Source organism: Rhea americana, unplaced genomic scaffold (assembly GCF_003343005.1).
Source record: "Rhea americana isolate MKP2758 unplaced genomic scaffold, rheAme1 scaffold_68, whole genome shotgun sequence".
Classification (NCBI taxonomy): Eukaryota; Metazoa; Chordata; class Aves; order Rheiformes; family Rheidae; genus Rhea; species Rhea americana.
Genome location: NW_028186845.1, coordinates 805,350 through 829,898, shown reverse-complemented (window position 1 = coordinate 829,898; position 24,549 = coordinate 805,350). Strand labels below are relative to the sequence as shown.

Sequence of the window (24,549 nt, the reverse complement as noted above, 5' to 3'; positions counted from 1 at the left end):
ATAAGTCTCCTTCTGCCAGTATAGGGCATGCCCTAAATTATGATGAAGCGATAGTTTTACTTCCAAGAGAGTCACTCCTTTTTGTCAGCCTCAACATCACTTTATCTGAAGATAATGTCCCAATCCAGAGTAATTTCATGTATGCTTGCTAAAAAGTTAGTGATGGGGGCATGTATTTTCTGTACATGCACTAGCATCTCCAACAAGTTCAGACAGTCTTATGTTCTTAGTGGAAGAAAAGCTCTATCAAAATCCATTTTCAAAAAAAGTCACCTTAGACTTGCATCTTCAATGCAATAGCTGTAAACAGCAGGTGGGCAAAGTAGGAATGGGCTTTGGTGTGGATTGCGTAAGGTTTCCTGAAACTCAGTCTGTACACTGAGAGTGTGAAATTCATTCACCTTAGGGTTCTGCTGCTGGATCCTACACAAGCCAAATTTAAATTCTTGTGTTTCTTTATATATGCTGCAGTCAGACCTGTGCATGCTGCAAACAAAAGTATCTTTGGGAAGCAGTTCTGGAGATGCATCGCTCCCAGAAAAGCCAGTACTTGATCATTACACTGATAAGCCGAACTTTCATCTTTGGACTGGTTGAAGATCAAAAATATTGCTTTGCTTGTGGCAGACTGGTAGCAGAATGAACGATGTGGCTTTCCATCATTTCCTTTCCCACAGTACTAATAATTCCGTTACATCACAAATAATTAATTCCTCAGTTGTTTGTGATTTCTTTTTTCTAAGTAAATTTTAGATTATGCCTCAAAAAATTTTAGGAGAACAGATAAGTGAAAGATGTTTTGGGTGATCCCTATCAACATAGAATAGCAGGTTTGTGAATTGAGTGTGGACACATCCTGAAAGAGATCCTGTTTAGGATCACTGCTACTGTTAATACTCATGCCAGTCAACGGCAAAAATTTATTTAGGTTTGAGTTTTTTTTTTTTTTTCCAGTTCTGCTTGCATTCACTCTTTAATACATACAGTGATAGAGCAAAATTACTCAGACTTGCTGTCCTGCTGTCATTCTCAAGGAGTCCTGTCAAGAACCTATACATTCTTAAGCTAAGATACTTCTGATGTTTATTAAGATGATGCTCGAAGTAACTGTAACTCTTCACTAACTGCTGTCACTTTTTCAGGAGAGCAGATAAGTGTCCCTACTCACATTTGAACTTCTTCTAAGGTCAACTTGCTGAAAACAGTCAAATTTTCAGGAAAAACCTTACCTAATCCCACGTCCTAGTAATCTTAAATGCAGTGTGTTTAAGGAGAGTTTCGAAGGAACCTGTTTCACCACTTCTCACCAGTAGAAATGGTGTGGAAATGCTTTCTTGATAAATGGTTTTCTTTTGAATATCAAATATATATTTAAACATCACCAATATGACCTTTCTTTCTGAAACAGAAATGACATTTATATTGGGAACACCAGTACTGTGTGAATGAACAGTCTAAAATGCCATAATATCTTGGGAAACAAAATAGTCTTCCTACCATGCTCTCTCATTTTCCCTGTCGTTTTTGCACTCTCTATACACAGTTATATATGTGTATATTTGTTTTGATTTTTAGTTTAGTTTGACACATGTTTTTCAAGCTGATGCCTTTGGATAGTGGGTCACCAGTTTCGATTTCTCGTATTTGAAAGTTCTGCCCTCTATATACTACTTGATGCATACACTGTCTGCTGTTTAAAAAAAAAAAAAGCGTGTGGGTTTGGATTTTTGTTTGTTTTTCTATTTTGTTCATGCTTTTATGGTAGTGGTTACAGAGCCTGTTTGCATCAGGTCTGTTTGCTCTGTAATTAGGTGGCTCCATAAATCTGACATGATGCAAGTTTTAAGTATTTATCTATTTTTATTACCAATAACTCGATACACAATCAGTTTGTCAACAAGTTGGTATGTAATCAGAATGGCAAACACTGCTAGAATCAAGAACTACACCTAGTGATAGATGAAAAACTAGTTATGTGATTTGATCAGTGGAATTAATTAGGGATGTTCTACAAAATGAAAAATAAATTATTATTTTTAGGAGTCTGGTAAAAATGTCATTTAATATATTTGGCTCACCTTTTGCGGGAAGGAGCACCCAGAGAAGAGTACARGAAACAAAGATTGATATGTAGTGGTCATAAAGGAAACGGAATGATTTTTGTAGTTTTAAATCCGTCTCAGAAATTGGAGTAGTAAATGAGATATATAATAAAGCATGAAGAAGAGTTGAAAATTTCTGTGGGGGACACATAATTCCCATGAGATTGCTTTTGCCTAATAACTATGTAAGAACTAGTAATGCTATTTATGTGTGTATGCACCAGCTGAATTTTGCTGAAGGTTTGCTTATCACACCCTGTAGAAATACATTAGAAGAGCAAAGCTTTTTTGACCTCTGTCAGGTTTTCCTGATACCRAATGTTTCTTAAAAGAAATGCTGTTACTGACTGTATGTTATACCTTTGAACAAAATTGATTCTATTAACTGCATGTAAAGGACAGTTGATACCCTAGACCGTACATAGTGCTTTTATGCTCTTTGCCTTCACCTGGATCATAAAAACAGTCAAATCTGCTTTTTCTATAGCTGTACTCCTTTTTTTTTTTTTTTTTTTTTTTTTTTTTTTTTTTTTTTTTTTTTTTTTATGGTTTTGTGTTTTTTCTTGAAGTAAAATCAAGCAAGGGGAACAGAAAGCTGAGAGATCAGCTTGAGCAGTGAAACAGCATAGCTTTTCAGAAATGCCTTTTTACYATACGGACATGCATTACAACAGTACAGTTATACATCAGGCCAGTATTCAAAAAATGTTCTAAGTTTGGTCACAGTGACCAAGGACTCAGATCCCAGAAAGGACCACCTTTTAGTAACATTGTAGTTAGTCAAATCTCTGCCCTTTTTAAAGTTTTTAGTAAAAAATAAATAAATGAATGAATGTAGTATTGCACTTTTTGTAGCTTTCGTATGTAATTCACYACTTTTGTAGCAAGGCAATTAACATACCTGTTAATTGCAATCTGTCCTATCATCAACAAGCACAAGTTCATTGCCTTATGGTAGGAATCAGCTTATGGTAGGAAATTCCTGACAAAAATAGGAGAAGGGGCCAGCACTGGTGGTTGGCAAGACAAAGCTTCATGTATTTGCTGTAGTATGATGTGTTTGACTACGTTAAAGTAGTTATTTGATGTAGTGACAGCTGGTTTGCATTTGTAGTTCAGTATTTCTTGTATACAAGCCATGATTTACCTAATAATGTATTTACTGGATTACAGACTATTCTGCTAATTTGTCATATTGTATACTGTGTCAGAAATGCTGACATTTTTAGATTGAGTACTTTGATCTACACGTAAAAGACAGTTGCACTCAAACTGTTAACTCTGTAACTCTTACCATCCAATTTAAACAAGGAGAGAATTTGCAGTCATAATGCTGTAAAAATTGACAAGCATATAAATTGAAAATAATTCTGTTTTAATGACATGTCCAAAATGCCATCTGCCTTTTTGTCTTTGAATATAAAGATTCTGTAGTACCAGGCAGTACTACTTCTTTCATCTTTTCAGTCCTGAAGATCTGTTTTTATTCTTTTTGTCAGATAATTTGTCCTTTTATTTGTCCTGTGTATAACAATCTTTTTTCTGCAGAGGATAGTATGTTTACAGGTGAAATAGAAATTCATGGTACAGGTTTAAAAATAAGATGCTATTCAAGTTTTTCCAAGCATAGGAGGGTTATCAACTGGTTCAGATCATGTATGTCTTTGATACTTACTGCTACAGTTGACCCTATTTTTTTTTTAGCAGTGACCCATAGGTATTACAGTATGCATCTACAGAATGTTAAACATGTGCAAGTTGCATACTACTCAGCCCTGGGGAGGCCTCATCTCGAGCGCTGCGTCCAGTTCTGGGCTCCCCAGTACRAGAGAGACATGGAGCTGCTGGAGAGAGTCCAGTGTAGAGTTACGAAGATGATCAGAGGGCTGGAGCACCTGCCCTACGAGAAGAGGCTGCGAGAGCTGGGCCTCTTCAGCCTGGGGAAGAGAAGACTGAGGGGGGATCTGATCAATGTGCACAAGTACCTGAAGGGAGGGTGTCAGGGGGACGGGGACAAACTCTTTCCAGTCACCCCGTGTGACAGGACAAGAGGCAATGGGCAAAAACTGAAGCACAGGCAGTTCCGCCTGAGCGTGAGGGGGAATTTCTTCCCTGTGAGAGTGASGGAGCACTGGCACAGGTTGCCCACAGAGGTTGTGGAGCCTCCTTCTCTGGAGATCTTCAAGGCCYGCCTGGATGCAACCCTGTCTAACATGCGCTAGGTGACCCTGCTGAGCAGGGGGGTTGGACTAGATGATCTCCAGAGGTCCCTTCCAACCTTACTGATTCTATGATTCTATGATATAGTTTTGTATGTATTTTATTAAAAAAAAAAAAAAAAAACTTGATTTATGAGCAGAACTTAATTGTCTAATGAGTATCATAGGACAAATRCTTAAAGAATAGCTTTAGGGAAAACTGAATCTTTCAGGGTCATCCATTTCTTAGTTCTCAATTTTTTTTTTTACTATCTATTTTTTTATGTCTTTTTTTCTGTTTGGCTTGGAAGAGGGTCCTTTGTCAGGGAAGGCTTTCTTTATCTTTTTTTTATAAAAAGAACAGATAAAAGCATAAAACAAAATTGCATACTAATGTGGTATTTTGCAGGAGGGGGAGAGGAAACTTGCTGGTATTTGGAACTTGAGGGGGGGCTACTGTTATCTCGAAAATTGCAGGAGAGCCATCATAAATAGCAGAAACTGTGGTAGGAGGAAGGACTAAGAATGCTCTATGCCTTGATTTTATTTTATTTTTTTTTTTAATCTTCAGAGAACTTTAGATATAAAGCCATACTGATCCATGCAACAAACACCAATTCACAGYCATCAATTTATGTGTAGTGGGCCATTCAAACTTGAAAAAATTGTATCTGTTTTTTGAAGAGCTTGTCACAGGCAATGTGATCTTTATAGCTGCATTCCAGGGCAGCAACTAAACCTTGATGAAACTGTAGTCTTTCACTATTTAATTTTGAGACTTATTCTATAGGAAGTGTTTTTATCACATATATTTWGTCATTTGAGGCCAGTTTGTTTTATTTCAACTGGAACTGACAAACTCTTATAAAAGTAATAACTCCACTTGCGGTTCGATGCACACGGCAATCTTGCCTTTGCGCTGCTAGTGGGACAGTTACTTATTAATACTCAGTCCAGGAATACTTCAGCRTAAGCACTGACTTGTTTGTTGTAAGCACTTTTTAGTTCAGTTCTAATGTTGGTTCATACATTGGCTAATGTAACCTCTGAGTAACTAACACATGTTCTGATCTTATGAATACTGCAAATGTCTTCTAACRAGCTGAGTACTTGTTCCTGTTTCTATATACCTGTTAGTTCTTCCCAACAGAGTTCTTTCCTTAATCCATTACTACCAAACAAGAGTTACTGAATTGCTTGTGTTTTCCAGAGAAATACCTTTAAAACATTTTTTGTACTGAGTGTTTACTATAGGAAGCATTCCTTTATTAGGATTCCCTTCAATCCTCCGAATAAAACATTGAAGAAAAACTCTGGCAATCAAAGTATCTGACMCTAACACGTGGTAAGGGCTGAAAAAACATGCTTTTACCCAAAATGGATCACTTCTGTACAAAGTAGATTAGATGAACGGCTATCTGAAAGTATCCAGTGTGACTTCCTAGAAGAGCTGGCAACAGAGAACTTCCATGCCCTGAGGTGTGAGTTAAATGCAGCAGTGCTGCAGCTTTGTGCTAGCTGGTCAGTGAGGCAGAGACTTTCTGACTCTTGGAGATGCTTAATGATCTCCAGATATATGAGCTTCCCCTTCCCAACACACACATTCTCCTCTTTGTTTCTGGTTCCCCGTCTCTAGTTTGCCTGGATGCACTTTCCCTAGGGAAAACCCAAGCTGATGACAACTTCTTTTATTTGTCAGACACTAAGATGGTGGGTTCTTTCAGAGATTTTTATTTAGCAGCATTACTTATACACCGAGAAACTTTTCTGCATGGCCTTGCAACTTGTTGGCATTAAGTTCTTTCACTTAGCTCTACAGTCTGTGCAGGTGGGGTTTCACACCCCTTTACTAGTGATTTTTTTCCATGAAGGCAAATGCAGTTGCCACTGAGGGGTTTGGTGCTGTTCTTCGCAGCTGATTTGCCGTTGTGACCTGACAGCCGCAATCTCGGCTCCCCGTCTCTGGTGCGTTGTGTAGGTTCAGTCCGGTAGGTGATTTCTTTTTCTGTGTTAGCTGTCRTCCTGCGCTCCAGGACCTCCGTGTTCACCGAGGGGAAAAGTCACTTCTGCATGGCTTCTACTATAGCTTTCTAAACATGATTCAGTAGTAACCTGAAGCAGTTCTGTCTGAACAGGCAGAAAGCCTGCGACTGCACTGAAGGGAGATGCCTGAACAGCTCTGTCCCTCTTCCTGCAAGTGTTCTGAAAATCACGGAGAGCACGGAGATGCCGTTCCAGCATCTGATGCTTTCTGTATACATAGGGGTGCTGAATGTCAGGGACTCTGTTCTGGTTGTTGAAAGCATTGCAACGTTAGTGCTAAAAGTAACATGTTGTTCGGTTTTTAGCTTCCTTAGTGGCGCTGATATGATAGCTTGTATTTTATGCAGCTGAATGAACTTGGCCCTGAAAACTGTTGTTTCTTACTTCTCTCTTGTTTTCCCTCTTAACTCTACTTTGCCTACAGCTGTTTTGTTTCAAGCTAGAAGAGGTATCTACTTCAAGGCAAACTGATCTGTTACATATTCAGAAATCTTCAAAGGGAAGAATAAGATACAGAGATGATAACATTGTCAAGGAACAAAAGTAGGCTGCAGTAGTCTCTTAGGAAACCTTGGAGTTTGGAGATGAGGTGTCTGGAATTGTATGTGGATTGTGAAGTTAGTGGAATCGGAAATGGGCCTCTAGGAAACCAGTTATCCTGAAATAGGAGGGGCATTTACATTTAACTCAAGTGTGCATGCTATAAAATGTTTAAAATCCCTGAAGCAAATGAGTTTAGTACAGCTTTGTTGCTATTTCTGTAAATAGTGTAATAGCCATTACCAGTTAAAGCTCAGAAAAGAATCATAGCTCTCTAATACTGGAAGGAAAGCCCGATTTCCAATTATTCAAATGTAGTCAACTCTATTGCCTTGACATATTCACAGTAGGGGAAGGATAAAGAAAGAGAAAAAGATCACCAAYTTCTAATTTGGTTATTTCACATTTTAATGGATTAGTTTCTATTCTGATCACGGTAAGCRTCCTTGTATCAAATGGTGAAGGTGTCAGACCAGCCTGAGCAAAAATTATGACAGAAGGAAACTGATTTCTCAGTTGCCTTGAAATGGCAGCTTGGGGAGTGACAGAATTTGAAATAAGGAGCATATCTGTAGTGCCTGACTTGACTTGTTCTAAACAAGTCATTCAGCAGAATTCTCTCAGGTGCAAACTGATAATATGAAAATTTATTGAATTATTGCTCTGCTTAATTGCCTGTAGTCAGAAATATTCACTGAGTATGAATTGAGTAATGACCTAATTTATTTTTAAGATTAATAACATTTTGTGATCTTTCAAACTCTTTACATGCGAAGTATTTATTTTACAAAGTATAAAAATATTTTGTATCAACATTATTTCATTTTTACTGTTTTTTGTGATGTAATTGAAGTAGTACTTTCAGGGACGGAAGTGGCTTTATTTTGAATGTCAGTAGTTCCTGATTGCATTTTCAAGTTTATCCCTTTTTAAATAGAAAGAATACATAGATGAACAGTTTTCTGACAGTACTCATTTTTTAGAATGCATTTCTTTATTAAAAAAAATGATAATAAAGCCAGTTGAAAACTTCAGAACTGTGTCCTAATTAGGTAATTAAGCTGACAGTCTCACCATGTGTATCCCAACTTGCGTATGTACCTCTGGGGGATTGTATAGGCCTTTATTAAATACTACTAGATAAATGTTTTGAAGATGTCAGCCTTACCTAATAATACTAATGTAGCACTGTGAGGGTTTAAAGTATTTATGGGAGGTAAATTGTTGCTGATTTATCATATATTTTAAGACAGACATATTTCTCATGTGTTTTTGTGAGTCAAAAAATGTAAGATGAGTATTTAAGTATTATTTTCCTTGCTGTTACACTTATTATTCATTTTTTACAAAAAGTGCTTAGGGCTAGAAAGAGTACTGAGCAAGATATCTTAAGTTTCTTTGCCAGAAGAAGGGTGCATTTATGTGACCTGCGCAGGATTGGAAGTTAAGCCCTCTGTTCAGTATAAAGAACTAGAGATGTTTGTCTGTTGTCTATGCATATATGGACTTTATAGATTAAAAATTTTTTTTTTTTGAAAACTGAGTATTATGTTGTTTTTTTGTTTAACTTTTGATTGCAGAGTGTCAGTAGCATACCATGTCCCGTCACGGCAGTAAGAACTTTACCTACTTCAGAAGTTAAACAAGCTGAAAGGCCTTTGAGCAAAAGCAAAGATCCTCCTAGGGATGAAGAAAAAGAAAAGAAGAGAAAGAAACACAAGAAAAGATCTCGGACGAGATCTCGATCGCCTTCCAAGTATCATTCGTCGTCTAAGTCCAGATCTAGATCACATTCAAAAGCAAAGCACTCACTTCCTACTGCTTATAGAACTGTCAGACATTCAAGGTGGGTTTGGAAATCAAATGTATTCTTTAGGGTTCTGTATGGGCTAATACCTAACACGTTTCTGCACTTCTTTCATTATGTAAGCTTCTTCATAACCGTTACAAGGGGTATAGTCATCTTTAACACAGTGAATAAATAATCATCAAATGTTTAAAAAAAAAAAAACTTTTAAAATGGCTTTAACAAAATAATCATTAGCTTCTAATTACATAATGCAAAATTTGCACCAGTAAATGCTCTTTCAGTCTGGTCATAAAATACGTCATGATAATATGTAGGAATGTGATTATAACAGGAAGAAGAGAACTTGCTAAGAAATCTGTGGCTGTTGCTGGTATAAAGTAACCAGACAGTACTAAGATAAGAGATAAAGAACCATGTGGCTAAACAGCAAAGTTCAGAAAGGAAGCAAGCATGAGTAGCATGTGAGAAGATAGATGGATGAATGGCAAGAGAGAGAAGACAGGAAACCGAGAAGGGTGAAAACAAAGTTGAGGAGATGGAGAGACCAAATAAGAATGTAGCCTAGTGCAGTTAATTCTATATTTAATCATAAAGGAGACTAAGTTCATTATATTAATTCTTTGATTATAAGATTATATTCTGTTGTTAATACTGTTAATCACATCTAAGACATTTCTGTCTTAGTATCTTTAAAGTTTAATAACTCAAAGCCCAGCCACATAGTAGTTGCTGTAGTCGGTAGGGAGAACATATTCCTGGGGTAGTGTTTTCTAAATCAAGCTACAAATGCCTGAACAGTGTTTAAGTGACTTGTGACGATATCAGCTATATTTCAGTTCCTACCCCCACTTTTGGCAGCATACCAGAACTTACAGCCTCATTTTTTCCCCTGTGCATTTTTGTTTGTTTGTTAGCAAGGTGTCTAACACTAACACTAGTAAATGTTAATGATTTAGAACTTGTTCTTTTATACTGCATTTTTTAGATTAACTAAGTTCTTTGCTGAAGACATTTCTGTTATTCAGAGATGGAGGAAAATTAAATAAAAAGAATTTGGTGCATAGGGCTAAGTGATCAGTCTGACACGCTGCTTGTTTGACTACCTTTGACCTTGCAGTCCTGATACTCCATGTGTTTTAGGACACATTACAAAGTACTTTGTGCCATTCCTTTTCTGTGCATACCAGTGTGTAAAGGGGATGATGCTGAATGAAGCTTTCCGTGCTTAAGAAGTGAATACAAATCTTTTCAGGGCTAAGGAAATCTTTGAAAAGTCTCCTCAGGTGAACCACTCATCAACTCCCTGTCAAGTCGTATCTTCGCTCAGAGCTGCCATGTCACTTCATCTAAGCTATGTTATACATATTTGTCCACTGTTTTATCATTACTATGATGTTACTCTTTGATTTTACCATAAAACAATAAAATAAAATTGTCTTCCTTGGTACCTTCAAAAACTCACGTGAGAAGATCCTTACCAGCACTTGGGTATGCAGCTCAGTGTGGTAAAGGCAGTGCCACATCTTGCATGAGCTTGTATCTGGCACTGAGAACTTGCAAGATCAGTTTGACGTGTACTAAGATGTGTTTTCACTGATTTCTGGGTGATCGGAAGATCCCTAATCCTTTAGAGAGGTTTGAATTCTTTCAGCTCGTCTACATTTGGTTCTGCAGGTGCCATGTTGAATGTGTCTACTGGCATAGATCAAGTAACAGACAGATAACAGCTGTAACATAATGAATCAATACAACACCTGGATTAGATCTGATTGGATATTTTCTTGATCAGCTGTTGAATCCTACACCCTCATTGAGAAGACCAAAAGGCTTAATGCTGGATACCTGAGTTTTACAGTTGTATGACAAAATTTCAAAATGTTTTGCACCACATCTTAAAACTTGGCTAAACTTAGAGCTGAATGGAAAAGGCTTTTCTACCAGTTTAAGCCAAGGCTTCTTGAGGGTCTCTCTCCAATTCAGAAACCCATTTGTTTTGGGACTTTAAGGCAGTATCATCAATGCTCAGTGACTGCCAATTCCTTTTGAATTTTTTGCAGACCATTTGAAACATTTGTAGTAGCCACTACAACAGGTAAGAGAGCTGTTAAAGTCTGAATTACAGCATTTCAAAAGAACATGCCTAAACCTAACGTTCTGTGCAATGTCCTCTTGTAATTTAACATTAATGAATGCCTTTTTCCTGGATATTTTACTTAATATACTGACAGTATTGATTTACCTTAATAGAACTGCTACTCTTAACGCCTTTTTTTGGTTGTTATTTACCAGTAAAGAGCAATTTGATGGGAAGACAATTAGAATTCAAAATAATTTTTATAACCTGAAAAAAAGAATCTAGTCAATAAAGACAAGCAGGTCTTATGCAGGGTGGATCAGATATCATCAGCTGAAAAACAGATTGCACAGTTGCAAAGAATACAGTTGTACTGAGATGTATAAACATGAATAGTATATGCAAGATGAGAAGTAAAATTGTTGTTTGTCTGTATGGCAGTAGTTAGGCCTTAGCTAGAGTATTGTGTCCAGGCTTGTGAGTGACACTTAAAAAGGATGTGTACCAGTTAGAGGAAGATTAGAGGAGATCTGTAAGAATTATTGGAGCTGTGAAAAAAATGAAAGAATTGGGATTGTGACTGTTTGGGAAGACTGAAGGAAGATGAAATGAGTCTTCATATATGCCAAGAAAGAGGGGAATAGGCCATTCTACTTCCAGTCCTTGAGGTCCGGGCAATAAGTAATGGATTTAAATTGATAAAAGGGAGGCTAAAAGATTTTAATAATGTCTCAGTGGTAACAGTAATTAATACAGCTTGTGAAAGCTTCATCGTGGAAAATTTCTGTGTCAAGAACTATAGCTGGGAAATACAGTAATCTTTCCTAGCCCTGTTTTTCTAATTAACATCCTTGAAAAGTTATCCATATGGCTTCACATTATATAAGAAATTGTGATAATAATCAGCCAGGCTTCACTGGAAATGTCTGTTAGGCTTTGAATGTTCATTGTGCTTCCAAAGTTAAAACTTTTGCTCCTGAAACCAGAAAACTTTTTTAAAGAAGCGAGAATGGGAGGCTGATTTATAACCCAGCCAGATAGTTCTATTCTTTCTGTTGTTTAAGTTAAAACACGTGCCTTGTCGTACAGTTTAGTGCCTAGCTATGAAGATGGCTGGGTTTTTTCTTTTTTTCCTTTTGATTTATTTATATACTTGTGTTAAATCATAGCAATTTAATTATCATCTTGTCTCCTTCAAATATGGTACCTTTCAAATATCTCTGCTCTTTAGCTTTCCCAAAGCTTGACCCAAAAGAGTATTCTTTCAAAGATTCCTGAACCAGTAGATGTTATGGCTTATTGCTGAATGAATAATGTAAAGAATCATTCCCCGCAGGATAAAGTTCTGAACTATCTGCAGAAGTTAATGTGATGTTCACCTGATATTACTTGATAGGGCATATAGGATAATCTTTATTGTGTGGATATTGGTGCTAAATTAAACTGTAATATTGCTATTTGGAGTAACTTTGCTGTATTTGAATGTCTTAATCTAATGTTGTATGGTGTAGCTCTTGTCACCTTATTCTATTCTGTACAAAATCTCAGTACAGAAGAATTATCGATGTTTTACTTTTCCTCTGGAGTGGACTGAAAAACAAAAGCTAGAATTTTTGCTTTCTGTAGAAATTATTGCTACAGAACCTGTTAATGAAGTAACATAGAATAACAAACAAGATCTTTTTCTTAATAAACAAATTTTTGTAACTTTTTTATTAGTTACCTGCACAATGAAAATATGTATTTTTGATTTGAAACTGTTTCAACTTGTATACTTAACTGTGCCAACCAGAAGAGGAACTATACTTTTTTCATAATTTCTCATTAGAATAACTGCAGTTGGATGTTAATGAATAATAAACCCTAAAATATAATAATGACCAATCATCACGTATTTAGGAAACATTCTTAAAGCCTTAGATGTTGTGGGGTCTCCATATGGAAGAGACCCCACAACACTTCTCTAGAAAAACACTCTTGGTAGTTAGTAGTTAATTGTAAAAGTTGTTTGAAAAACTAGTATTAGATCAAAAATCATAGTTCCTATATAACTTACTATGACAAGTTTATGGGGATGAGGAGTGAAGTTAAGCATAGAACTTTGTTTTGTGCTGTCTTTGTGCAAGTGGTATTTGATGTTCTTTACAAGTTCTTACTCTTTAATTCTTGTATTTGTTTATTTAATTTCAAAATAGGTTTTGTGTTTAGAAATCCTGCAGAGTAGCACTGCATTATACTTCTGTATATATCATTTATATCACTGGTTTATCATTTGCTTTTAAATTCTTTAAAGGTCTAGAGGCTCTACTTCATTTAAATAGTCTTTTTGTATTAGTGCATTTTTAAAAGTATTTTTAATGCATCTTCAGCAATATTGAAGTTAATTCTGTTCCAATAACATCAAATTGATTCAAAGCATGTTTTGAATATTCATTTTTCTAGGTAGTGCAATGAAACCTATTTTATAGAAACAAGTTAAAATAATTGTAGCTGTGCAAGGAACACAGAGGTACCAGTTTTATTGTAGCATATAATGTGCTAAGAGCAGTTCCTCTATGTAAATGTATGTTAAATTTTGTACCAGAATTAGTCCCATTAAATTCTTGATACACTGTGGTTTTAATTCTGGACCAGTATGACAGATCTAAACTTAATCAAAAACGATGGAAAGCAGTAAACCATGTCCAGCAGCACCGTAAGGTGTTACTGCATGGTTTACTGTGAAGGTGTTAGTCCCAAAGAGATAACTACATGTTATTACTTAATGCCAAGGATGAGGCAAATTTGTTAARTTTATCTTGGCAAACAAACAGCCTTTGGTACCTTTTCAGTCACTTGTAGTGAGTGCTTCATTGGTGCTCTTTTCCTAATTAACTTTAAAGCACCATAACATATTTGTTGTGAATTGTATCTGATAAGGGTGCTTTTTACAGTAGTGTAGACTCTCAGTCGCTGGTGTGCTAGCTGAGCAGTTTGAGATTCCGCAGTTGGGGGACAGTAAGTGTCAGTAATGACCATGTTAATGTCAGTGTTCGTTTTCTATCGAATAGATCTTTGCAGCACACGATCTGAGTTAATGGTGTATTGTACGTGTGTAAGTGTGTGTGTGTAAGAAGAGAGGAAGAGATGTGAAGGAGCTCATTATGTATTGTATGATTTAGTGATTTGGTCAAATGAACTTTGGATGTTCAATTTTTAAAACAGAATAGAGTTGAAAAGTCTAAAATTCAGTTTGATCCTTTTTCTTTATACTGTCTAGTAATAGAACAATGCTAAGCCATGTACATTGTTTATCTAGTTAGAGTCATAAACAGTAATTAGTAGTGGTATGCTTTATTAGTGGGTTACTTTTAAATGAGTTTGGATAGAATAATTAACTGTATACATGTGTCTGCCTCAATTTCACAAATTGAAGAGACTTGAAAGTAGCTGTTCTTTGTAAGAACATGTATCTTTTTTCTCCTTTGAAATCTGTTTTCTTACTGCTGAGGCATTGTCTATCCATGCAGTTTCTGTTCCTATACTGTAATAAGATATGCCAAGCTTTGTAACACTTTGAGCTTTTGGGACCCTGCTAAACACAAGTGATATTAACTTTATGTAAAGGAATAGAGTGTCTTATGAAATACATTTATTATTACTTTAATTAGACTAATTGTTACAACATTAAAACTGTTAAGCTGTTTTCAACTGTTTGAAGTTAATGGCCAAATTTCTTAACATTAGTAATTGGAAGAATGTTGTAGAGCCAAAAAAGTCATATCCGGTTCATAAAAATGAAGCTAATGCATTTTTCTTTCTGATTGTTTGGACTTTTTTTAGGCTGGTCCATATAAGCTTGTTTCACTAAGGTTCAGCTTTTGGTTAAGGGACTGAGCCTTTTCAGGATTCTAGCTAATACCAAAACTAGCACATTTTATTCTGAATGTGAAGTGTGTGCCTCCGTATCACAGACTCACAGCATCCACAGGGACACTGAGCATGGAACCGAGTCTGAGCAGCTCATCAATGGCAGCAGCAACAGAGCGAGAAAATTATCAGTCAGCTTCGACAACGAAAAGATTTGACTGCTGGAGCTCTTTTGAGGGAAATCCTGGTAAAATGTCAAGGTGTCTGACTGACCCCCAACTTTATGATCTGTTTTGTTTTGGGTGTTTTTTTCCTTTTTTAATCCTTCTGAAAGGCCTGGTAAAGATCAGATTTCTAAGTGAAAAAGGAGTTAACTTACAATACTTAACTACCATTGTGATTTTTTTTTCTTTTATTTTCAGTAGGTCTGTTTTACTATAGGTGTAAGAGAAATGGTGTGTGTGTCTGTACACGTGTGTGTAAATACCTATTTATATATATGGTGTGAGTCTGCAGTGATTCACAAATGCTTCTTTTTTAGTTACACAAATTAGGTATTTTCAAGAAGGTGAATGCTTGATATACATGGAGTGAAGTACCTGTAATAGATAAATCAGAAGGGCTTTGGAAAAAAAAAAAATCTGAAGTAAAATGATTAGCACTATATTCAGTGGGACCAAAAATACCTATTACTACTGAGAATTTTGGGGAGACTCCAGGTTTCTTTTTTCTTTCATTTTTTTCAAGCTTGAGTCCCTGTCTTGCTCCCTTCTCCATCTTCCTCCCCTCTCCTCTGTCCTTCAGGATTTTTCCCGTTGCACTGATTTTGTTACTAAAAAATACTCAGGTTTTAGTTGTACGTTACTCAATTCCAAATCACAGAGAAGAGAATGTAAGGTGTTTAAACTGTCATCTGATCTTAACTAGGCATGCTTTCTCTCTCTCTCTTTCTGTGTCCATAGGAAAAGTATTTCCAGTTGAAGTGCTAGTGCCAAACAATGCTGGTCATGGGTTGGTAGTCACTTGCGCAGGTGAAAATCTTGGCTGTGTTAGGATTACTCTGCAACATCTGGGACAAAATTTCCTGGACTTGTCAATGTTGGAAATGCTCTGAAAACAAAATTTYTCTTTATCTCTGTGATGCAGCAATTCTGAAAATGTACTGCTAATTTGGGACAACCAGGTCAGGCCTAACAATTCTAGGCTTCAAACCAAATTGGACTTGTGCATGCCAAYGCAGTAACAGCAAACGCTGTTGCCACACATATGACTGTCTGCACTAAAGTAAAACCTTGTTGTCTACTGATGTAGAAGTTGGCATTAGCACASGATGCCAAAGAGAACTGATTCTTTCCCCCGTCGGGAGTGAAAAGCAATGGATGACCATGTCCTAAATGTGTCAGATGGGTTAGAAGTTTTTTTTTGCAACTGACAAGTCTTGGAGACTAAACCCCCATGCTGATATAAAATAGGCATTTGACTGGCATAATATTTTGGTTTGGTGACAGCAGAATTCCACTGAAATAAAAGTAATGAGAAAAATAGAGTAAGTAACAAAAAAAATATAAAYTGTTTGCTGTTTTTTCCTACTTAGGTCACGGTCAAGGTCACCTAGGAGGAGGGCTCACACACCAGAAAGGCGGAGAGAGGAAAGGAGTGTTCCAACAGCCTATCGCATTAGTAATAGTCCTGGAAATAGTAGGAAACGCACACGTTCCAGGTAAGGGTACCCAGTCCTGGAGGTTCCCTCATTCTGGGGAGGAGCTTGAGACATGGTCTGCTATTTTGTATCCTGCATGGGTAAATCTTAGGTTTTTGATTTGAAGCTTTGTAAATCATAAATGGTATTTTGAAACATCTGTCCAAAAAAACCCAGAAGCGCTARTTCTTCTTCCCCAGTTTTTGAGTATGCTTGAACACTAAATGTACAACCAGATCAGGGTACCTTACATACACTGCTCTTTCCTAGCAGTGASTTCAGATTTTGTCTGGACTTCAGAGATTCCTCTTTGTTGGGTCATTTTGGCTGGCTTTGATTGYGCAATCTATATATGGCTGCTACACAGAGGCCGTATATTGGTACTGTGGTATTCATACTGATATTTTAAAGTTGTTTGAGAATATATTAAGTCTTCATAAATAAGGGGAAACGCAAGTTTATGAATCAGTACAATTTACATTCAGCARTATTTTACGGTATAACTGGAGTGGGAAGAGTTAAACAAGATGTGTCTTTCTTGCGGACACAGTTTGCATGTTGTCTTTCTGAGCCTGTTATCGAAGTAGCCTAACAAGTATTATWTCACCTCACCTATTGCACATGTAAAACATCTGCAAAGTGTGTGCCCAAAAGCCTTAAAATCTTCTGCACCTCTAATAGCTTGTGAAAGGAAGTGAAAACTGTTCATACACATTTGTGCGCACAAACAGTGTACACATWAATGAACACATTGAGGTTATTAAACTAAGCATACAGAAATTTTCTTATCTGTGAAGATTCTTTAACATGCTTCTCCATATCATATGGAGTAAGAAGCAAAGAGCTTGTTTTCACCTACATGATTTTAAAAATACTCCTTTTTTTTTTTTAAAAAAAAGATAACTTGAAGTCCCTATCAGCCTCTGACTAATTGATATGTGGTGTATATAATTGAGMGCTTCATCAGTATACTTAACTTAGAGGGGGTTTTGTGTTCATTAGCTTGAGATAATAGAAGTTGCTCTAGAGTTTACCTTGTAAATTTGGTTAAGCAGAAAAGATTCAATATTCAGAATCTTAAATGTTTTTCCTCCTGTAAAGGCAAGAATTTTTTCATAGCCCTGTGTTGTTATTTTTCCAGTGAAGAGTGTTGATGTGTCTACTACTTGACCCTTCAGCAATTTGGGTTATAAATAATTTTTTATGTGTTTTTCTTTTTTTTTTTTTTGTGAAACAAACTCGATTCTTCTTTAAACAATATTGTTTATATACACAGAAATTGGAAACTTCTGTTAGGCCTCTAACAAACTGAACAATGCACAGAAAAATACAGCAGTAAATGCAAGAAATATAAACTGAAGAAATAGTACTGGAGTTGAACATAGATGATGATATATTGCAGCTCTGATTGCAGAAAGCCTGCTGTTTTAAGACCGACTTACTAATTTTTCAAGAAAATAGCTAGATGCTGTGATGGACTGTTTTTCACAGTCTTCAGTCCTTTTTCCACAGTGCTGTAATGAAAGCAAGCTTTGAGTTCGAGCTCTATTATAAGCTAGTTTACTTAGACTTTCTGCGAGCAAGTAGTGTGTATTTTGCCTGATAGCTGAGAACAGATTTGAATTTTGTCTGGCAGCAGTCAGATGAGTGTTTATTAACTGTGGTTATACTAAGAAATAGGCAACCTTGAAAATACAATATTGTCAGAGGACTGGAAAGAACACTAGCATTAATAAATAGTGCAGTGTTTTAATCTGATTAATATTGGTAGTAATGCCAAATAGCTAGAATTGCTTGAAAATTTATAGGTATACTTCCAGAAGAAAAAATGTGAGAACTTGGAAGCCACCTTTTACTTTATTGTGTCTGTGAATTACTGGCTTACTGCTTGCAGAATAAGGTGTTCTTCAGAATAAACATAACTATTTTTTATAATTTGCTTATCCTGTACCTCAGTTGCCATCATAGTCACTTTAAAAGGCAGTCTAATGTGAATCAAGTGTTTTGATCTGACTGCAGTTGAAGCAGTTTCTGTAGAAAATACACATAGTCTTTTTAAGCTAGCTTTTGTAGCTGGGAGAATAGTATAAAATAATCCAAATTTTAGCAAATGAACTATTATAAAAATAGAAGWCTGATAGACACATTCATTAAGCTGATTATTTTTGTGTATAATACAAAATCATCRTAGTCTGAGATTTAAAAACTTTAATACTTTAAAATACTCTTTATAAATCATATTTACAAAGATTTTCAAGCATTTAGTATGAAATATGTTCACTGCTCAATTACATTATGATGTTTTCAGAAACTAAGCCATTACAGTACATAATTAGCTAGTCAAGGAATAACTGACTTCAGAGYTTAATTTTTATGGCCATGGGAATGCTGGAGGTCAGTAGAGCTGTGTTTTTTTCATGCCATTGAGTAACTATTTATGCAAGCAAGTTGAGAGGAGCGCCTCACAGATACTCAAAACCCAACTGGTTACAGCCCTGGGTAACCAGCTCTAGGTGACCTTGCTTAAGCAGTAAATTGCAGGTGATCTCTAGAGGTCCCTTCCAAGCCCAACTATTCTGTCAATATCTGATTTTACAGTTTTAATTCTTGAATGTTAACTTTTRCATAAAAATAAGATTATTTTTTTAATGTGGTAAATCTAAGTGTCGGGGGTGCAGTATTTATATGCAAGTTGACTGTATTGTAACAGAGCTGCTTTTTAAAGTAGCAAATTTCCCWTGAAAATCAAAATAAAGGAACTAATAATGTGATATTTTAAAAAAATGRTTTGAAGTGTTATGATGTTTTAAGATGCTCTAGAAGCCTCAACAGCCTACTGTTCTGAGTAGACCTCTGGCGAACTTTATCAGTTTTTTGAGCTGAGCTTGTTTTCCTTTGAGCCTTAAAAATGGAAGTTTCACTGGACAGCATGCTAGTGAGATGTGCTCACAATGAGGTATTCTGCCTCAAATTTAATTAAGTAATTGTATTATAACAATGTCAATACTATCAATCGGAAGGACGTAAACTCATAGCTAGATATAAAGATGTTAGTAGTTCAATCATGAGTATATTATTAATTGAATTCTCTTAGAGTTTATTATTGCACATATGTTCCATAGTTTGTTCATTTGTGGGCTAGGAGTATTATAAAAGACAAACTCTTGCATTTCTCRTAATGCGCGCTCAGATACTGTTTGGGAAGGAACGCTCCTCTTGCAAAGTTATTTTGCAAGTCTACAATGACTTTTCTCTGTCTTCCTTTGAATGATCAAATACCGGACAGTTATTTTCTGTGCATTTATAAGGCAACACTCCAGGTGAGAAGCTCAGATACTAGYAGTTGCCAAACCTAATATGATATAAGAAGGCTGCTGAGGGAGTATTTTGCGAAACCATAGGTGTGCAGTTTGTGGTAAGCTTCTAATGTTCGCTCAGTGCGTGAGAAGTATCATGTAGAAGAGGGCTATGTTTAGAAGTGTCAAAAGTAGCTTCCACTCMGCTAGTTTAGTACTGCTTTAAATCTCCTTCAATAAATTATTTCCTTCTCGCAGAAGTCCTCATGAAAAAAAGAAGAAGAGGCGGTCTAGATCACGTACCAAATCCAAAGCTAGGTCTCCTTCACCATCTGTGTCCCCAGGCAAACCATCCACACACAAAAATTCTGTACATTCAACTAGTGTCTCTCCTGTGGAGAGTAGGGAATCCAGCCAGGAACGCTCCAGGTAATACATTTTCTTACTGTAACGTGGCAATGCTGACATCTCTTGACCATGAGTGTATCTTTGACATTGTATGGTGAGGAGATTGTCTGTCTGTCTATATGTGTATGTAGATAAGACACAGGTGCTTATATCTATAYATATGTATAGATATATGTATATAGATATGTGTGAGTGTCCTGTTTATTTTTGGGGGGAGTTCTTGAAAGTAGAAGAGACTGGTAGGGCAGACGGTACTATGGACATCAGAGTCTAATGAAGACGTTGCGTCTGCTATCTACTGGAGTTTTTATGCAACCCAGTGAAATTTTAGGATCAGATCTCAAAAATAGAAAAACTTCTAACATTACCTCTGCTATATTTGCTATTTTAAATAGGGAAAAAAATGTTAAAATTTTATCAGAGAAATTTCTGTGACCTTTGAGGTGAAATGTGATTATTTAGTATGGAAAACGGTAGACTGTGGTCCCTGTTCAGGTAAACATCTTGACATGTTTACCTGACATGTCAAGGTTTACCTTGACATCTTAAAGTAAAACTTGCACTGAAAATTCTGCTGCCCAGTTCTAAGTTAGAAATTGGTAACTGTCATTAGATGTGGTAACTCTTTAAAGTGGAATTTTAAGAGATTAGTTTAAATTTTATTGTGTTTGAGGAATTCCTAATTAAATTATTTCCACAAAATACAATACTCGTGTTGAAAATCCCTGGCCTGCTACTCATATTTCTCTATAGTATCAGTTGCGTGAGTGACTCTTCTGACAGTGACTTATCATAGCTTCCAGTTGAATGAGGAAGCTGTTGACTCATATGAGACTTACACAATAAAGCCCAAAATTACGATGGTCAGTAAAATGAATCTTGAAAGCATATACTCTACATTTCTAATTCTGATTTTATCTTYTTTAGGGGAGTTTCTCAGGAAAAAGATGGCCAGATCTCATCAGCGATTGTTTCTTCAGTGCAGAGTAAAATCACTCAGGTACAGACAAACAAGTTCAGAACATCTTGCCTAATTAAGTATTTCCATCATGTCAAATTCTCCATTTATTTTATACAATTCTGAGTTTTGCATACATGGAGACATATGCTTGTTGTCATTCTGTTTGCTTATCAAAAAAATCAATTTTGTTGCTTTTCTAGCTGCTACCTTTTCAAGTGTCATCAAATCTCTGAAGGTCAAGCTCAGTTCAATGCACTGTTAAGATAAGAAAGTCCAGCTTATGCTGGACAATCCATCAGTTACCAACAGCAGGTATTATTGAGAGCCCGTCTTACCAGATAGTATTTCTAATTTCTTTCATAGAAATAAAAACTAAGGAGAATCACCTTGGCAGAGGTTAAGTTTGCAGAGCTGGCAACAGAGGAAAAATAGGTTGTCTTGTAAACTAAAGCAAGTATGCTTTGTCTTGAGCAGCATCTTCAAGTCAGCGATCTTACTCTTGCTGCTGTTTATAYATGTGAACTTTTGTTGCTATGATTTTGATGTATTCTGTTTGCTGTGAATCACTGAGTGACTATCTGTGAATAACAGTGTCAAATATGTGCATCGGTATGGTGTGCAATGAACTACATCCATTCAGGTTCCCTGACAGTTTTAATGYTAAGATACTCAACCTTTGTCAAAATTATTTATTTTTTAAAAAATGATTACATGGTATCACTGTTTTTGAATTTCATTCATCTTTGTAGTTTATACATATATCTAACTTTCTTTTAATTTTATAAGTCAAATTTAGAGGAGGAACGCTATATCTGAATTATACTTTGGAAAATTTACAAAACAAAATCAAAATTGCGCTTCATACTATTTTTCAATGGATAGAAACCAGTTGTTCTAAGATGTAATTCCCCTAGGGAAATAGTGGTAGTTAGGAATTAAGACTATTAGACTAGTACCTTACTCACTACCTTTGGCTCATTTTGGAAGAGAAACCAAGAACAGGAATATGTAGTAAAATGGACAATAAAATCTATAGGTATTGGAGAAAGAAAACAGAGCTGTAATGCCATAGCACTACTTCAGCTACCAAATAAACATATGGAAACCTCTAGTATGAGAAATGAGATGTGAACTGTGCCAGGGTCTTCGAGGTAGAGTAAATGTCCCATCCTTTAAAAATATATTCCTTGCAGACAACAGTTACCGGTGCATATATTGAATGTTCTTTATGGCATAGCATCTGGAAGCTAATATTGGTCTGCTTGCTCAAAATGCAGATGTAATAGAAGGACAGATTACTAGTCCTGGGCACTGAAATGAAATACAGTTTAAAATGCTCCTGACAAACAGCTTCCAAAACCCATTAAAACACAGTTCTTGTTCTGCTTTTTGCAAATAGTAACTAAAATCAATTGGATGTTTGTGAATCTGCAAGATATGTTCCAGTATAGATTAGTTTAGCATCGTTACCTCTGAAGCAGCAAAGAAATCCAATTTACCTAATGATCAGCTAGACTGTTTTGCTGCCAGTGTGCTGGTCGACTTTGGCCAACTTTAGTATCTTTTCTCATCAAATCCTCACATCTATAATATGGGAATAATCATGTTGAATTCCCCCTRTGAAGTGTTTTGAAAACTTCAGATGAAAAATGCTAAATAAGAATCAGGTATTTTAATTCATCTATATTGCATTTGTGAACAARTGTTTTTAAGTAATTTGTAATTCATTACTGATGCACATTTTTTATTTTGTGATTTTTTTTTTCCGCAGCCCAATTATCAGATGCCATTTACATGAAATTTAATTTGCTTTTATAATGCTATTCCCACTGGATGCTCAGACCRATTTGAGAATTGCTATTTTGTTTCACAGTGATCTTGTGTTTCAGTCTCTCTGGTATTTGTGGAAATTCCACTGCAGTAAATTTTTGTTTCAKCTTTAAAATCGCCTTTGTAATTTAAAGTTTGACCACAGAGTTGGTAAAAAGCTGTCCTTTACAGAATTGTTACTGTTTTCTCTTACMTCTCTTTCTGTSTYGCCCCCTCTCTTTCTGTCTTGCCCCCTCTCAGTGCTTAATGCTTTTGTGTTCTGAAGACAGCCATRGTTTCTTTCAGTTTTGGYTGACTTATGCCTTTTGTAGTGTAGAAAAACATGTAGAAATTGCTCAAAATATTTAAATAGAACACTTTGTAGCAGTGTAATGAAGGCAGATTTTAGATTCAATTATAGGAACTTCCTCCAAATTCCTTCAGCCTTTTTGATTAGGGGCTGATAAAATTTGAGAATCATGAGACCAAGTGTCCTATGTGACTGGAGCATAAGGTAGCAATTTCACATAAGTTTGTGCTGTCACATGCTTCATCTCTTTAAAGCCCAAGGAAGTCTAATTTTTTTCCTCTTCTTTTCACAGGATCTTATGGCCAAAGTGAGAGCAATGCTTGCAGCTTCCAAAAACATACAAACTAGTGCCTCCTGAGACCTGTTGAACTGACCATCAAGAAATTATGTGGGGAAAAAAAAACAATATAAAAAACTGCCTCATCTCAAATGTACAGCTGAGCTTAGCTCACTTGGTTCACAACTCCCTTGTCTAATATTATCAGAACTTAAGGAGCTAAAACCTATCTTTCTGTACAGAACTGTCTCCTTGGAATTTCATTGAATTTTTTCAGCCAGAATCTCTTTGGAATGTTTTTGGTTTTTGTAAATTGATTTTTTTGACTAATTCTTCAGTAACATTTTATGATCAGCAGTCTATATGTGTATATTTGTAAATATCATGTTTCTGTGATAAGGTATTACACAATAATAAAGAAGGATACGCCTTTCATTAGCTACAGAGTTCTTCTGGAGTCTTTAATTGTTTGGTTAAATTCTATTACAAATTCATTTTCTTTAAGACTTTGTAGCAACTCTCTAGCCTGCCTGAGGGAGCAGAGAAACTTTTCATCTTCCTTCGTGTGCACAATGATCTAAGAATGCGTGTTTTCTGGGTATGTAAGTTGTGAACAGTTTTTTACACAGGGCYGTAATTTTCTGTCCATCATTTAGCACGGTTTGTGAGCCTCCATTTGAGGTGTTGACCTTTTGAATTCAGTAACTAGTAGTCAGTAGCTTCTTTATGTGCCTGTTTTCTCTAGGTGGCTACAGCAGCAAGTATATTTTTGTGGTCATTCAGCAGGCATACTTTAAGGAAATGCAGCATTCTTCAGATTGTATCTCCTACCTTTGAGGAAGATACTAACTAACTTTCATGAATTACTGGCTTATACCAGTTAATACTTTTCGGAAGGCTTGTGAACTCAGTACAGGTTTATTTATTATATATTCTGTGTAGCACAGTGAGACTTTTATTTTTTTATGAAAATGTTCTGAAAGATAACTTGAAAGCAAGTATAATAAAAAAGCAATCCCTGAAATTAAGAAAAAATTAAAGAATCCTCCAGTCTTTTTGCAGCTAGAACTGAAGTTATGTCGTCTTTACTTACTATTACGTAAGTCTTCTAAAAGTGGTTGTTGTGAATCTGGTTTAAGAGGGGCTAAGACTACAGAAAGGAAAAAAAATTAA

The 24,549-nt window shown here is 36.0% G+C and overlaps 1 protein-coding gene across 8 annotated transcripts in view; it reads left to right on the top strand.

The window, feature by feature from the left end:
* The window catches only part of SFSWAP (splicing factor SWAP), a 56,688-nt gene extending 32,874 nt beyond the window's left edge, over positions 1 to 23,814 (top strand). For 3 of the 8 annotated variants that reach the window (XM_085321133.1, XM_085321136.1, XM_085321137.1), the window contains exons 14-19: positions 8,464 to 8,729; positions 14,721 to 14,876; positions 16,211 to 16,336; positions 19,870 to 20,040; positions 20,947 to 21,019; positions 23,392 to 23,814. In XM_085321133.1, coding sequence (XP_085177259.1) covers positions 8,464 to 8,729; positions 14,721 to 14,876; positions 16,211 to 16,336; positions 19,870 to 20,040; positions 20,947 to 21,019; positions 23,392 to 23,457 — 858 coding nt within the window. In that variant the 3' untranslated portion in view covers positions 23,458 to 23,814. The other 5 variants (XM_085321134.1, XM_085321135.1, XM_085321140.1 and 2 more) reach the window with 5 other exon arrangements.
* The last annotated feature ends 735 nt before the right edge of the window (positions 23,815 to 24,549 follow it).